The sequence below is a fragment of the Polistes dominula genome, unplaced genomic scaffold (assembly GCF_049000335.1).
Source record: "Polistes dominula isolate Pdom_NZ unplaced genomic scaffold, Pdom_raw_medaka contig_25, whole genome shotgun sequence".
In the NCBI taxonomy this organism is placed as follows: Eukaryota; Metazoa; Arthropoda; class Insecta; order Hymenoptera; family Vespidae; genus Polistes; species Polistes dominula.
The window spans coordinates 3639728-3657500 of record NW_028301094.1 but is presented as its reverse complement, the minus strand read 5'-3'; the positions used below and the strand labels follow the sequence as shown (position 1 = coordinate 3657500).

The 17773-nt window shown below is 25.5% G+C and overlaps 1 protein-coding gene across 6 annotated transcripts in view; it reads right to left on the bottom strand.

Moving 5' to 3' along the window:
- dnc (phosphodiesterase dunce) overlaps positions 1–17773 on the bottom strand; it is a 202911-nt gene that overhangs the window by 170917 nt on the left and 14221 nt on the right. For 5 of the 6 annotated variants that reach the window (XM_015315611.2, XM_015315615.2, XM_089176452.1 and 2 more), the window contains one exon: positions 8962–9442. In XM_015315611.2, coding sequence (XP_015171097.1) covers positions 8962–9113 — 152 coding nt within the window. In that variant the 5' untranslated portion in view covers positions 9114–9442. Of the gene's footprint in view, positions 1–8961; positions 9479–17773 lie in introns of all 6 variants that reach the window. The other variant, XM_089176454.1, reaches the window with a different exon arrangement.

Genomic DNA, 17773 nt, shown 5'->3' with positions numbered 1-17773 from the left:
TTTTTTTTTCGGACAAATAAATTATTCTATATAACTAATCTCGAAAATTCGACATTTTAAAATGTCTAAACACGAGGATTAGAAAAATCGTCGACGAGAAAACTCAGCGAACTGGAGAAATAAATAGAAATAAAATAAAAATAAAAGAAGAAAGAACATTCTCGGTCGAAGAAAAATCTCGTTGTCTAGTAAAAAAAAAAAAAAAAAAAATTCGTACATTCCAAAGTTCTTAAACTTTTCAGAGGAAAAAAAAAACAAAAAAAAAAAAAGAAAAAAAATAGTAGCGAAATTTCTTTGTGCGTCAATTCAAAAACTTTTCGAAAGCTCCACCGAGAGAAGTCTTTAAATACAGTAGTTCCAGATAAAAGAAAGAAAGAAAAACAAATTTTAGTATCAATTTTGTTCTTTTAGTATTTTAACCCTCGTTAAAGGAAACGAACATAGAAAAAAAAAAGATAATAGAACATCAAAATAAAAACAAAATAATAATAATAATGTTAAATATTCAATGCATGCAAAAATAAGAGAAACAGAGATACACGAATTTGATATTTCGGTGTGTATACGTAGGTTCGTTTCGTTTTATCGTGAAAACTATGTAAATTGTTGGTACGAGCAGGCATATACGTCCGATCGATAAGCGCTTTTAATGTCGTGTACCTGGGAATGTAGAAAAACGAAACGAATTATCCTCGTTTGCTTCACGAGCTGTCCATTTTTCAAGCATATAATATAAGCAATAAGCATATATAATAATAATAGTATAAGTAATAAGCAATAATAATAATAATAATAATAATAATAATAATAATAATAATAATAATAATAATAATAATAATAATAATAATAATAATAATAATAATAATAATAATAATAATAATAATAATAATAATAATAATAATAATAATAATAATAATAATAATAATAATAATAATAATAATAATAATAATAATAATAATAATAATAATAATAATAATAATAATAATAATAATAATAATAATAATAATAATAATAATAATAATAATAATAATAATAATAATAATAATAATAATAATAATAATAATAATAATAATAATAATAATAATAATAATAATAATAATAATAATAATAATAATAATAATAATAATAATAATAATAATAATAATAATAATAATAATAATAATAATAATAATAATAATAATAATAATAATAATAATAATAATAATAATAATAATAATAATAATAATAATAATAATAATAATAATAATAATAATAATAATAATAATAATAATAATAATAATAATAATAATAATAATAATAATAATAATAATAATAATAATAATAATAATAATAATAATAATAATAATAATAATAATAATAATAATAATAATAATAATAATAATAATAATAATAATAATAATAATAATAATAATAATAATAATAATAATAATAATAATAATAATAATAATAATAATAATAATAATAATAATAATAATAATAATAATAATAATAATAATAATAATAATAATAATAATAATAATAATAATAATAATAATAATAATAATAATAATAATAATAATAATAATAATAATAATAATAATAATAATAATAATAATAATAATAATAATAATAATAATAATAATAATAATAATAATAATAATAATAATAATAATAATAATAATAATAATAATAATAATAATAATAATAATAATAATAATAATAATAATAATAATAATAATAATAATAATAATAATAATAATAATAATAATAATAATAATAATAATAATAATAATAATAATAATAATAATAATAATAATAATAATAATAATAATAATAATAATAATAATAATAATAATAATAATAATAATAATAATAATAATAATAATAATAATAATAATAATAATAATAATAATAATAATAATAATAATTAGATAATGATAATAATAATAATAATAATAATAATAATAATAATAATAATAATAATAATAATAATAATAATAATGATAATAATAATAATGATAATAATAATAATAATAATAATAATAATAATAATAATAACACTGTTGTTGTTATTATTATTATTAATTGCAAGTTATATAACGTTTTTCACGAGTGTTGTTCAAAAATAAATAAAATATTTCAAAAGATATTGTAAACAAGTTTGCCTTCCATGATAAAAATCCATAAAAACGGTTTATCTTCTCTTCTAAATCTACTAACAAAAATAAACTATATATACTTTCGTGTCATAGTTCTCGAACGTCAGTTATATCTCAGGAATGTGATCTTCTTCTAGTTGCAAAGAGTTCAGAAAGGACATTATCTTCTTAGAAAGAGTATGAGAAAATATACTCGCGCGCGAGGTGAAAGAAGATAATAAGTGAGTGAGAGAGAGAAAGAAGGAAAAAAAATGTAAAAAAAAAAAACGAAGAAACTTGTTTGCGAAGGACTATAAATAAGAAGTTAATAAAACGAACTGAAAAGAAATTCTTGACCTCAAGGAGTAGGCAGTCACGTTCGTATAGATACGTTCTCCGAACGCGAATGTGTATAATACAAACTGCATTCTGATGCATTACGCTCGATTAATTTTGATTTTGTTTTTTTATAAGAAAGCAAACATAATACTCCTGAAAAAGAAAGAAAAAAACACAAAATCGTAACGATGTTAGCACAGATGCGTAAGAACTTCTATTTATGGTTAATTAACGAATGACTTAATATGGAATAAAATACCAAAAATATGTACGAATTATTGATAATTAATTTCTTTAATTAATTATCAATCATTAATAATTCATTTCTCATTATCAAAGCGAGAAAGAGAATGTGAGAGAGAAGAATTTGAAATCATTACGTTATCGGTTCCAATCCAAACGAAAAAGTCAAAATTCTCAACTTTAAACGATTTATCATTTTATTAATATCGCAAAATAATTTCAACTATTTTTTTAGTTTGCTACGATACGAACCAATGGAATGTAATATAACGACACCTGTATAAATACATACACGTTCACACGCAAAATGGCCAGTATCACGAGTCGTGTTCTCGATGAAACTGTACACTTCAAAGAGCTCGTACACAACCTGTTTAATTATAGTTAGCGATGTTACACCGATAGAAATAAACCGTACCATGATCATTAATTATACGAATATCTACGTCGAATTGCGGATTTATTTTTTTTATTTTGTTGAAATTTCGTCGCAAACCAGCTTTCGAATAGAATATGCGAGAAAAGTTATTTATTTCTCATATTTGTTGTATCGCTCTTGAAAACATTTCGAATAACTGTGTTTCGTAACATAAATTTTTTCTTTTTTTTTATATAACTTTTTATAGAAAATAAATCACACAATTAATTCAGTCAATTTTAAACAATTAATTTCAACTTGTTATGAAAGGTTTTCAAATTTTCATACGAAAAAACATACTTTAGGATTATTTAAACTTGTAAATTGATATAAGTTTTATCGCAAAAGAACATTTTTTTTTATAAGAGAAATAAAATTTTATATATATGTAATAAAAAAATGTCTTGTAGGATTTGTCCTATAATTTAAAAAAATATTATAAAATATAACCGAGTACTACTTGCAAAAATAATATAATTATATTTTCAAATAATTATTATTTCTACTTAATAATAAAATATTTATGTGCAATAAAATTCATATCAATTTGATCGTTTAATAATCTTAAAAATAGTTTTCTATGTGTATAGAAATTTTAAAAAGTTTATAGTAATTATTTCAAATTTACAATGAGAGTGGATAGAAATAACTTATAAACTTATAACTATTGTATTAACTATTTTATATTAATATAAAAAGAAAATAACTAAGAACATATAGTATGTAAAATATACCTACATAGAAAAATATATGTAACGTCAGCATTCAAGTTAGTCTTATCAAAGTAAAGCTAACCAGTTAACCCCATAGCATAAATTAACATTAATTTTTGCAAACTGAATGTTGAGAAATAAGCCAATGAAAATATATTTACTTTTTACCAAATGTATATATATTATATAAATATATAAAAAATTAATATATAAATATATAAATATATAAAATATTATAATTTATATTATAATATTTAAAATATAAATATTAATATTATAATTATACATATATAAATATTTTATAATTATATATATATATTAAATAATATATTTATTTATATATATAAATATAATATTTTATATATTTATTTTTAATTTTTTAAATATATTTATATATTTTATATTTAAAATACTATCTTTTGTCAAAGTTGACATAACGTTGCTATTTGTTATTGTAAACAATATAGTATTTGAAAATAAAAATTTGTAAATGAAATTTTTTCGATTAGATCTATCGCCAGTGTTACATTCATCAAAAATTCAATATTCGAAAACGACAAATATAAAAAAAAGAAAAAAGAGAAAACGACACGATACCCTGTTAGTTTCCTACGATTCGTACGAACGTAAAAGAGAAATATCTGAATTCAACGATCTTTTTCTATTTCTTATTGAAAGAAATTCTTTTCATTGAAAAGAAACCCTACCTTAGATAAGAAAGATCGAAAAGACGGGGTTCACGATGGCCCTTGATCCATCGATGAACCGCAAAATAAAATCCATAAATATAGATGCTTTCCGTAGTCCGATTAAATTTTTGTCGCTTCTTTTCTTCGATTCTCATCTTTTCTTTTCTAACCCCTTTTTTGGGATTAGAAACTAGTCAGAGAACAACAGAAAAAAAATGCAACTACCATACTAGTTACACTACTACTACTTACTTACTTAAACAAGAGTTTCTCCTCGAGTTTAAAGAGTAGCAAAAGAGGTGGATAAGTAAGAGTCGACTCACCTGAAACAAAAGAAGAAAGAAATTTCCATTAGCTCGAGTTGTGGAACTAAATTACGTGGCTTAACGACCGCTAGGAAGTATGACAAGGAAATAAGAAACAGAAAGAAAGACAGATAGAGAGAGATACAAAAAGAGGATGTTTCTGATGTTTCAGAATAGTTTCGAAAATAATGTTTTTATCTTAAAAAGTATGGACCCATTCATTCAAATTATTCTGTCTTTTCTTTCTTTACTTAATGAATAAATAAATAAATAAATAAATAAATAAATAAATAAATAAATGAAAACGAAAATAAAGAAAAACAAATAAATTTCTCGTTCAATTAGATTAACACGTTTCGTACCGCGTTTACCTATGTTCGATAGATGCTTGAACTTTGTTTCCTAACCGAAAAACCCGATATACATATATATATATATATATATGTATATTTTTTTTTCGAACAAAAATCGTTACCATTACAATTCCTTTCAATAAAGTTATTTTCTTTTTTTTTGGTTTTATATAAAACATTTTATAGTTATAACAATTGTTACATAAATAAATAAATAAATTTCCAGGGGTAATAAAAATAAAAATATATGTACTATATTTTTATAAATATTCGCTAAATTCAATATCGTTTACCATCTCTAGTAGAACAAAATATTAAAAAATATTGAATACATGTGTATTTAATATTAAAAAGACATTAAATCTCTTTTTAATATTAAATACACATGTAATCAATATTTTTAAATATTTTGTGCTACTAGGGATGTTTGTTCGACTTAATTGATATAACTCTCTCTCTTTCTTTTTCTCTATTTCAAAATTGTATCTTCGAAATATTCAGATAAAAATAAAAATACGGAAGTTAGATTTGTTTCCTTAAAGTAATTAAAATAACATGCCAGTTGAATTAAACATTATAGTATTAAACAAAGTTCGTGTTTCGGGTATTAACAAATGTACGATTTAGGGTAGATGTTATAGCTGTTCAACTGGAATATATGTACGTGAGAAGAACTTTAAAATAGCAGTTAAGAGGGCATTAGACTATCTTTAAACAGTGCAAAATGGAGGAAGCATACTTGTCCTCGATCCTGTCTTTTATCTATGGCCGTAAGAAGCAGATCTGTCTAGAGATACTTCTGTGACGTAAAAAGAAGGAACGCAAGAGAGAAAGAGAGAGATAGAACATTTATTTTATCATAGATCAAAGATGCTACGTGTTTTATTCGTCGCATCAGTTTCTTAACAGGTGTCTTCAGAAAAATTCCATTCTTTGACGTTTACTTCCTTTCTTTTTTAAATAACTAAATTATTTATTATCATTTTTAACGTATGTCTGATCTGTAAAGAAAAAAAAATTTCTGAAACAAATGAAATTTTTATATTTTATTGAATTATATTGTATATTTTATCGTATAGTAAATTTGAAATTAGAAAAATTCGTTGGATTAGATTATAATTGATCAACGACAATTACAGAATGGTGGAACATTAACTTGATTATTTTCAAGTCATATGTCGAACGAGTAGTCAATAGTATACATCATGTAATAACGAGTTTTCGTAAATGCCATACGTTTCTCGATATATGTACGTATGTATGTATATATATATATAATGATACATCGATAGAATGTGGTGTGTATCGTAAGTGATCGATTAATCGTGCGCGTGAATTTCCGTTATCAGAAGCCCTTTGAAATTTATAGTTATATCCGTGTTGATACACGTACGTATATACACAGGTGTACATATATATATGTGTTAGAGAGAGAGAGAGAGAGAGAGAGAGAGAGAGAGAGAGAGAAAATATGGGTTCACCGTGTCTATATAGTAGAGATTTACGCGCAATTGCGTCGCCACGGGAAGATCAAACGTATATCGAACCGTAACTAATTATCGGGTTTTAATAGCCCTTACACGGTGTTACATTATTGTTTCACCAGTTCGCGATTATCAAGGAAAAAAAAATGAAGAAGTAGTAGTACGGTTAATACATAAAGTCGATAGATAGTTACGCTTTTCTCTCATCATTTAAAGTTGAAAAGAAAAATTATAATCGCTACCGTTGAGAGACAAATTCAAGCGTAAAATATGAATAAGTTATTATCGCACGTTGTGTCTGTCCGTGTGTGTATGTACAACACAGATTTATCAGACAGATTTATCACCATCTAACACGTGAACGTAAAATTCTACACCTACCAGCCTTTTCCACCAAACGTTATGGTTTACCATCTACGAAAATTGATGCGAGTGCTATTTAATATGATTTATCGTACTTATTGTATAAAACGTAGATTAAGATAACCGAATTGATGTGAAGTTTTATTGTATTAATAAAAGAAAATTTTTAACAACGAGAAAAGAAAATCAAGAAAAAAAAATACGATATGTAAAATTTTCAAAATGTTTATACCAATAGGAAAGGACAAAGAACAAAAAATACACACACGTAAGTATAAACAAATTATCGTAATAATGTATATAAATCATATAGAGAATATAAAATAATACGATAAACTGTTTACCATAATAACGATTATGATCAAGCGTAAAATATACAGGTTTGACGTTAATAAAATATCTTCGTTTTAAAAATAATAATTGAGTAATTTTTATTGAAATTTTATATATTCCAACGTGTCTATCTTTTTTTCATGGAAAAATCAATGATGTATCCCGTATAATACGAGTGTATATCAACAATACAAAACCGCGTGTATCAACGATTTAGAGATGTCAGGTTCGAATGGCTACAACATTATTTTTACAGACAGTACCTACATACATACGTAGAAACGTGTTAAGGTGATTCAATACCAATCTCGCGACACCACTTTAAAATTCCATTCACGTGTCCAAACTTTCGTCTTCTTGCAAACACAGTTCTTCGATAGATCCTCCTTTATCTTCCCCTCTGCCCCTTTTCCTATCCCTGACTGTCCGTTATTATTTTCATTTCTTATTCTACGCATGTTCTTCTTCTTCCGTATAAATTCCTCCTAAAGAAAATCAGAATCACCTTCACTTTCTTTCGATTTCCAAATCTTTTTCTAATCAAATTTTTTAATTGTCAAGAATATTTCGTAGATATATTATTAACGCTAAATATGTTTTTCATTTTTGTTTTTTTTTATTTTTCCTAGTTTTTCCTAGTTTAAGAATGGTTTACGTAAAATAAAATAAATATGTATCGTAAAAGTTAGTTTTTTTCGTACAATAACTTCATGAATTTGGCATTTGACGTATCTATCGAAATGCGTGAAGTTTTAATAAAACCAGTCAATCGAAAATTGCAGCTTTTCCTATCGAGCTTTAATCGATATTTCGGTTGATAGTTATATGTATATATGTTATATGTTATATGTATAGTTATATGTATATATATACTAGATCGTTAGAAATTTTCGTTTCGATAACATTTGTATCCAACCCTCTGTCTGTCTTGTCTTTCTTTCTGTCTGTCTGACTGTCTGATTGTCTGTATCTACTACTCTCTCTCGATTGTGGTTGGTAGTTATAAATGAAAAAAAAAATTTCAATCGCCTAAAGTGCGGTTCTGTCTATAAATTAAAATGATACTTTATCGATATGTAATATTTATCAAATTTAACCAGAAAAACGACTAAACTGTATAAAACTAAAAACTTCTTTTCCTATTTCCTTCAAGAAATTGCAAAAATTATGATGCTTTCAACGTTCAAGAGATTAAGCGAATGTGAACAGAAGTTTGGTTTTTAAATTTATGAAAGTGGGATTACGTATAATTTAACATTAATCCCATTTGGAAAATGTATTAATAATTTGTTCGGAAGATATAAGAAAACAGAAATGGAAAATAACTACTGGAAAGTAGCTTTTAAATGAATTCCACTTTTAAATTCCATTTTACGCATTAATTTCAATGCTCAACGAATGCTATTCCTAATTATTTCAAATTTCAACAAAAAAAAAAACAAAAAAAAGGAGAATAGAACAAGTGATGAAAATAATTAATAACCCCTCCCCCCCTCAAAAAAAGAAAAGAAACATCCCTCTATCTTATTTTGTATTATTTTTTTTAACGTAGTATTGCACACGTAATTGTTTGAGAAACAAACAAATTAGTTTTTTTTCCTCACCTGCAAATCCAAGAATGCCGTCTTCTAGGCACGTTGCTAGGTGGAACAAGGAGTAGTGGGGCAGTACCTTTACTTCCGGTGCCACTTCCGGTTCCCCCACCACCGTCACCGGCCGGAAGACGAAGCTCCGGAACTTGAAGGTTGCTGCTCATCGTTGATCGTTCTGTGAGCTTGAAGCTCGAGGTCACCACCAATAAAACATTGTTTTCTTCATTGTCTCCTCATCTTGAACGACTTTATCATCCTCTTTTTATAATCTTAGCCATCACTGTTTTCGTTAAATTTTCTTTTCGAACTTAATAACATTTCATTTTTTATTGTTGTACATTGTCATTGTCAGTGTCATTGTCGTCATCGTGGTGTTCAAATCAACGTCGGAGAAAATATATCACAGCCAATATTTGAGTCATTTCTGTTTCTTTTTTTATTTTTGTCAGTTTCAAGTAATCATCCCCAGGTCAATCCAACGAGCGTGACACGTCTGTGTTTAGCGACATTTTCACATTTCATATATCAGCTATATATATATCAAATAACGCGATTCAAAAAAGTGAATTTTTATTTAAGGATTTTTTTACGTCAAAAAGAAATATAAAACAATAAGAGGATATTTAATGAAAGATGAAGATGAAGATGAAGATGAAGATGAAGATGAAGATGAAAAAGAAGAGGACGGTTTTCTGTGTTGATTTACGAATAAAACGCAACTGATCGTTGACATAAGAGAAACTTTTTTAGCGTTTAGTGCTAAAAAAAAATCACTTTTCAATTTATTAACAAGCCTAGAAAGCTTCATAATTCTCCGATAATAACTTGACTGTTTGGTGCTAAAATCTGTTTTGTTTTCTTTTTACTTTTTTTTTTGTCTTCGTCATGCGTAAATATGACGAGTACTGAAGTGAAGAAAAAAAATGAATAGAGATCGAAAATATAGAGGAAAGAACTCGTTCGAAGAAAATCATTGATCATTAGAGTCTAATGAAATGTCAAAGGTTTATCTCATGTAAGATAAAGAAAGACAAAAACGAACAAAAAAAAACTATAAATCTTTCTTCGATATAATCTATCTTCAGTTTCTTTTTTTTTTCTAAATCGATCGATGTGTCACAAAAGTATCCTTGAACCTAATAGTTCATCATAGTTTTACATGATTAAGTACAGGTAGATAATAACTAGGGAGATTTTCTCGAGTAAGCCTGCAATTACAGGAACGATCGTTAATACTTGTAAATAATCGCTTTAACGATTACCCCAGGTCTTAAATATAACGTCTCAGACGAAAGGAAGGTAAATATACTTGTCAGAGATATTCGGAGAGACTTCATGATAATTCTTCACGCGTCCTTGATCATTTATCTAACAATAAGTATTCTCGATCCAACCCTTCAAGACCCATATATCCCGATGGTTTTATTATTTTTATTTTTATTTTCATTTTTTTTTATTATTATTATTATTATTTATAGCGCATAAGAAGCATTATCGACTACCACGACCTAGAAACGTTATTTTTTATCGTCTTGGTCAAACGTTATCCTTATCAATTACTATATCATCGTTCTTAACAAGAAAAAAAGAGGAACAACAACAAAATAAAGGGGCGAGGGGGAGGGTAATTAGACGTTGAAATGCAACGTTCTTAAACAAATTCAAAGTTAAATTGTTGCAGATCTAATGTGTCCGATCTTAATTCTAGTTAGAACCTAAGCGTGAATTCAGCAAGAAATCGGTTAAATCGGCCATTTGAAATTCAAATGACAAAAGGGAAATACGGTCGGCTGGCAATGCCTTTCTGGGTAACTCGTTATCAAGCTTTGCCCTGAAGGGACAAAAGGTTCTCCTACCTTTACCTTACACTCACCTTTATCGAATCTACATTTTATCTAGCAAGAATTGTTTAACTAAGGAGGATGCTTTGAGCTTTGGTCATTATTACAAACAAAATAAAAAAATAAAAAAGAAGAAAATAGCTCGAAATGATGATCGATCATTCATAGAAGATTTTTATACGTTTTTTTTTTTGTTTATTTCAACTGAATTAAACGCAATTAAGGTAAGCATCGGGTCTTCGATTACTATAGAATAGAGAAAAAAATTATAATGAATAATAATCTTTGCTATAATCCATCAATTATGGATAATTCGATACTTTTTTTTATAATACTTTAATTAATATGTAATTTTGGACATACTTAATAAACATCAGACTTGTTTTTGCTTTAACATGGATTTTCTCGAACGAAATAATGTTTAATCGTTTGCTATACTGAAAACCTCGATGGACGTCGTTACGAACAGCTGCACAAAGCAGCTTCTACTACTCTAAAAGCGAGCGACAGCGAAAGGAAAATGGCCACGATTATCTTTCATAGGGTCTTTGCTCGTGAGAGACGAAGATTAACTTTTACGATGAAAAGATTCGCTTGGTCGGTCGTTTGTTCGTTCGTTCGTTCAACAAAGCAACGTAAATTATAAAATGTATATAATAAAAATGTTATATCCATTAAATGTATACTGCAATACACGAAAAAGTACATTATTCAAAATAGTCAAAATAGATATGTATACATTGATGAAACAAATAATAATAATTTTATAAAAACTTTTATATTGATATAAATATTATAACCAAAAAAGGGAACTTTAAACGAAATTAATATTATAATTTTCAAATATTGGTTTAACAATTCTATTTAAAAAATTAACATATGATTTTGTAATTTTCGATATTATCTTACTTTTATTCCAAAATATATAATAATTTATAATAACATATAAATATATATATATTAGGGTGGGTCAAAAAAATGACTTATTTTTTTTTTTTTATAAGTGCCACGGAAAAATGGGTTGCTAGACACCTTAAAAAAATTCTCACCAAATATGAGCTCTTAATTTTAGTAGGAAGATCCTCCGCATCGCAGTTTTTTATTTTTTTTCAGTCTAATAGATTAAAATTCATACCTCATTATTTATTGATTGTACAGAAAAATATTCTAGACGAATTTTGTAGGAAATTTAATGTTCTACAAAAAAGGTATCTTATATTTTTTCCGTAAACCTCACCATTTGAATGATATTAAAGATTTAAGTTTGATTATTTTAAGACAAATTTCATTTTTGTTTATGAATTTTATAACTCGACAATAAATGACTATTATAAAATGCGCAATACAAATTGTTGTAGGAAATTAACTGCTCTATAAAAATAGTGTCTTATGTTCTGGCGATTAAATTAAGCGTTCAAAAGATATTCATCATCAAACTTTCATGTTTACTGATTTCTGTCTCTGAATATCTATTGAACGCTTGTTTCCCTTTTCCCTTTCCTCTCTATCAACCACCCCTTTACACCCTCTTCCTCTTTTCCCAACACCTCTTGCTCTTCTTCAACCCCATTCGCGTTTGTTGCCAGATATCGTAGTGAGTGGGAAAAGATAAAAAAAAAGGAGAAAATCATCGATATATACCTAATATATATATATATATATATATATATATATTTAGGTATATATAAATAATATATATATATATAAATATAAATAAATATAATAAATTGATATATTATAATAAATTTATAATAATATATAAATAATTTATCAAATGGTTCTCTCACTTTTTTTATTATCTTTTAAAGTTATACGTTATACCTAACCATAAGCATAAATTGGTAGAAATAAATATACATTAAATTATTAGCATTTCTAATATTAAAAAAAAATAATAATAAAATTATTATCACAAGTTCTCAATGACTGATATTTAATAATAAAACATAATGAAATATATATTAATCGTGAGTAAAAAAAATAGGAGCACAATGATCAACACGGTATACTAATTGAAAGTTTAAAATTAAAATGGGCATGAAAGATGTTACAATTCTCTATTGACGTTCTAACACTGTAAACAAAAAACAGCCCCAAGATACAGAACACGATACTAATATAGAACTCGTACGGGATCGTTTTACAATGTTAGTATTTAGTATGGTCGTTCGTCAACATTACACACCGACAAATGTTAATTAAATACCAACGCCAAGAGAAGATATATTCCAAACCAGTAATCGTAAGTTAAACAGTGACTAGAATCGTTAGAGATCTGTGGTAAATATGGCAGATAGGTGTGGAATAGAGGTGGTCGTTCGCGTTGCTAATTATGTTCAAATTAGACTGAAGACGAGTGAAACTAAGGGCAGATTTAAATTGAAATATTTCGTAATTTCGGACACCATCAGAGTGGTACGAGATATACGTATAATACACGAGCCCTTTAATTTACAATCTGAGTTTAAAATGAAAAAGTCATTTACTTTATGTTCTGAATTATTGGATTTTAATCCAATTAAAACTAATTTAATTAAAATAAAATAAATATCATATATGTTTCTTTTATCTATTTAAATATATAACTATATATAGTATATACGTTATTCGATTTGAAATGAAAAATAAATAATTAAGATAGAAAAATATAATAAAAGAATAAAACTCTAACAAAGATTTTTCTTTTTATATTTCGAACTCCCACGATATTCGGTATACTACGATCTAACTATGACTGTCGTTCTATAATTAAAACAAAAGCAAAACGAAGTACAGTGAAAACAGAGATATCATATTGGCTACGAGATCAACTATAGACATCCATCGAATTGTTTTCAAAATTTCTAATAAAACAACAACCAATGGAATTCGGTAAACCTATTAGAGTTATGATTTTTTTTTTTTTTTTGAATATACAGTAAACTGCGAGTTTTAACTGAGAAAACTTCTATTTACATCAGTTCGAAACAAGAACAAGAATTAAAAAAAAGAACCAAGTAGACGAATTATCATAAATCATAGCAATAAATTAGGACAATTTAAGTAACGTGTGCGAGAAAACGATAAGAGGGTTTCCTCGAGTCGTTAAAGAATTTAATTTCTCGAGAAAACACTTCAAAAAGTAAAATCTCAATAATAACGACAACTATCTATCTGTTAAAGTTACAAGCTAGGAAATTTCACGAGGACACTTGTCTTCTTCCTTTCCTCTCTCTCTCTCTCTTATCATTTATTGATATAATAAAGCTATGATGAGATTATATTACGGGATAAGGATTTTCCGACAAATTACGAGTAAATTTCTCGTAAAAGCAATTAAACAAAATTTAAAATAATACAAATAATCATACAAATCCGAATCGTTGAAATACATATACAAATATTTGAATATTTATAACAAGATCCCCTCAACCTCCTTATTAAATTTTCTCGTTTCAATTAATGATAAATTTAGCAGACAAACACGATACTTTATATTTAATATATTTATAATTCAATATATATATTTTTATTTAATTAAATATATTTATTTAATTAAAATTAAATTCACAATTAAAAAAGAAAATTAAAAATTATTTAATAAATATATTTAATTAAAATATATCGATATATATATATATATATATATATATATATATATATATATATATATATATATATATATTTATTATTTCTACATATTATATATAATAATTAATATATATAATGTGAATATATATTTTATATTTATTTATAATTGTATTATATTTATATTATATATTATTATTAATTATTTTATATATGTATTTATATATTGTACAAAATAATTTAAAATATAATTATAATTATAATATTAATTTAAAAAACATAATATAAATATAAAAAATAAATATAATTATAAAATTATTTTATATATATATACATATTTAATTTTATATATTTAATTTAAATATATTCGTTACTATAAAATAATTCTTACAGAACGAATTTGGAGATTAAGAATTAAACAAAAAAGAAATCTTCGAGGAATTATTCTGGTTCAGTGATTAAGAAAATGAGTAGGAAATGCATATAGAATCGTTGAAAAAAAAAGTTTGAAAATTGATCATATTGTTCGTTGTATCACTGTCATATTGTTCGTTTTATCACACAGTTACACTCACTAGACACACGTAAGACAAAGGACAACCCACTCTATATGTCGCCAGCACTTTTACGAGCAGAGAAACAACGATCCGTAGCGTTACAATAGAACTCGTGAACAAGCATGATAGAACGAGTAACGTTTGGTTATAACCGAAGCATGATCGATTATTGCGAAACCATCTCGTGGTAGCTTCTAGTTTAAACAATCTCTTTTCTTTTTTTTTTTAAACGAGAGAATCTCGCGACTAAAAAGAAATGAGTTCTTGCGGATCTCTTTGTTTCTTGCTATCCTTTTGTTTCTTCTTTTATTCTATTTTTCACGTTCGAATAAAAAGTGTGTTGTGTGTTGTGTGTGTGTTGTGTGTGTGGATGTGAGAGAGAACTAAATCTCGTTCGAAAATCATTTCAAAAATTAATCGTTTTGAATCGAAAAAGTAATAGATGTATTACGATAAATCAGATTCTAGCATTATTACTTCAACGCATAACGCAATGCATCGACGATAAAACTTTTGAGAAAAAATTGCAATTACTGAAACTATTACTACCTTTTTTTTACTTTTTGTTTCTTTTTGACAGGATTTATATCCCCTAATACATTTTCAAAATCATTTTCTCCCGTTCGCTCTTCGTTACAATGCATTTGATGAAATATTTTCACCGTGGTAAAGTGCATAACTCATGTTATTAGAAATTTACAAAAAAAAGAAGACTACATCCTCGTGTCTAGCAAATTTGCAACATGTTTATTGCAGTATTTCTCATTTTGTTATATTAATAAATTATTTATTTAAATTATAGTAAATCATTGAAACGCAAATGAATTTAATTTTACTGTTAAGTATAATATAATTGTATATGAATTGTTATGTGTTTTTATTACTATTGTATTACCTAGAAAAGGTTCGTATTGGATATAAAAATGTGTATTATAAACTTTCCGGGCAATTCCAGTACACGTTTCGGAATTTATACAATTAAATTATTTTTATTAATTTTTTTGTTTTGTTTGACACTACCCTACTAATACAAAATATTGAATATATGTGTATTTAATATTAAAAAGAGATTTGATGTCTTTTTAATATTAAATACACATGTATTCAATATTTTGTGATACTAGGGGATCTTTCGAATTAAAAATCAAATTTTTTATTTCATTCTACACAAATTCAGAATAATATAAAACCTATCTCTCATTTTACAATTAGAAACATATCATTTTCTGTACGATTTTTCGTTTATACGATATTTTAACGAACGCATCTATAGTGCAGAACATGAGTTGGATGCACAATACTTATATAGTTCGTTTGTGACCAGTAGTCTTCTCTGATTGTAATGCAAATGCAAATGCAAATGCAAATGCATTACAAACAGAGAAGTAGCAGTCACAAACAAACTGTACCTACAATCGCTATTGTAACATACAAGCTTTGGTTACATATATGACAACACTGTGAAACTTAAGAATTTTTCTATTCTTTCGAATATTATCTAAAGTCCATTGAAAATCGAGGTTACACAACCGATAGTCATCGTATCGATCAGGATGAATGACATTATGTAAATACAAGTAGTAGTATGTAGATAAAAATGCATCGAAGAATTTTGCAATTTCACGTTGTTGTTCGAGTGTCATCGATTCAAGTTGAAATTGTTTTTTTTTTCTTGTTTTCTTGTTTAGAAACTTTGACTATTTTACGACACACTCTCATCGTAGAAAAACTCGTTAGTGTTTAAACGTCGTCATCTTATTTTTAATGTAAAACGAAAAAAACAAAAAAAAGAACGAACACCAATTGAATTTTCAATTCTTTTCCGATATTCCAGTTAAAATCAAGTGGATCGGCTTACCAGAAGGTGTCAAAAATCGTTTTCGATGCTATTATTATTCGAAATTTCGTCACACGAATCCAACGAAATATCCATTAGAAATTGTGCAAATTGTAATCGCGTAGGAAAATTTATTCGTAAAAAGGTCACTTTCAATTTCAGGATACAAATGCGGTATCTCAATGAAAATCAGAAGTTATTCGATTAATTTTTTAGAATAGAACATTTAAATAATTTTCTTTTCTTTCTTTCAAAATTTAAGAAAAGATTTAAAAGCCAAATATTTATATATTATATATATAATAATAAATTTATATATTTATATAAATATAATATGAATATTTATATAAAATTAATTTAAATATTTATATATTATTATTATATATATAATATTATTGTTTTATTTGAGAAATTAAATATAAAATATTAAAGGAATACACAAAGGCGTACACATGAAAATTAGGCTATAATTCTTCTTCGCGTTGCATAGAAAATACAAAAGCTTTGAAAAATCGATTTAATCGAATAGAACTTTTACTAAGAAGACACAACGCTAAAATTTTATAATGCTTTTCATTTAGAAAAGACGAAAGGAATTTTCCTTTGATTCGCATTTTCCCTAAATCGACTAGTAAAAGTGGACGCTTTAATAAAGAGCGTATCAAAGTCAAACTTTTACATTAAACGAGTATATTTAAACTTCAATTTATTCTTGGTGAAAGTTTACCAAGTGACGTTTATGCAAATCGGTAAAAATGAAGAAATTTCAAAAGAAAGCATACCGTTTGTGTGTCTAGTGTTTCTATAACTATATTAAATGTCAAGAATCTCGCACGTTTCACACACACTTGCAGAAATTATATTTTAAAGGAAAACATATTTTCATAGAAAGGTGCAAATAAAAATGTTACATATTTTTTTTAATTTAATTCACGATAAATTTCATTTTATCGATTTCAGTAACGACATTCGAAGAAAAAAATACAAATTATTCACAATAATTCGTTAATTATTGATATAAC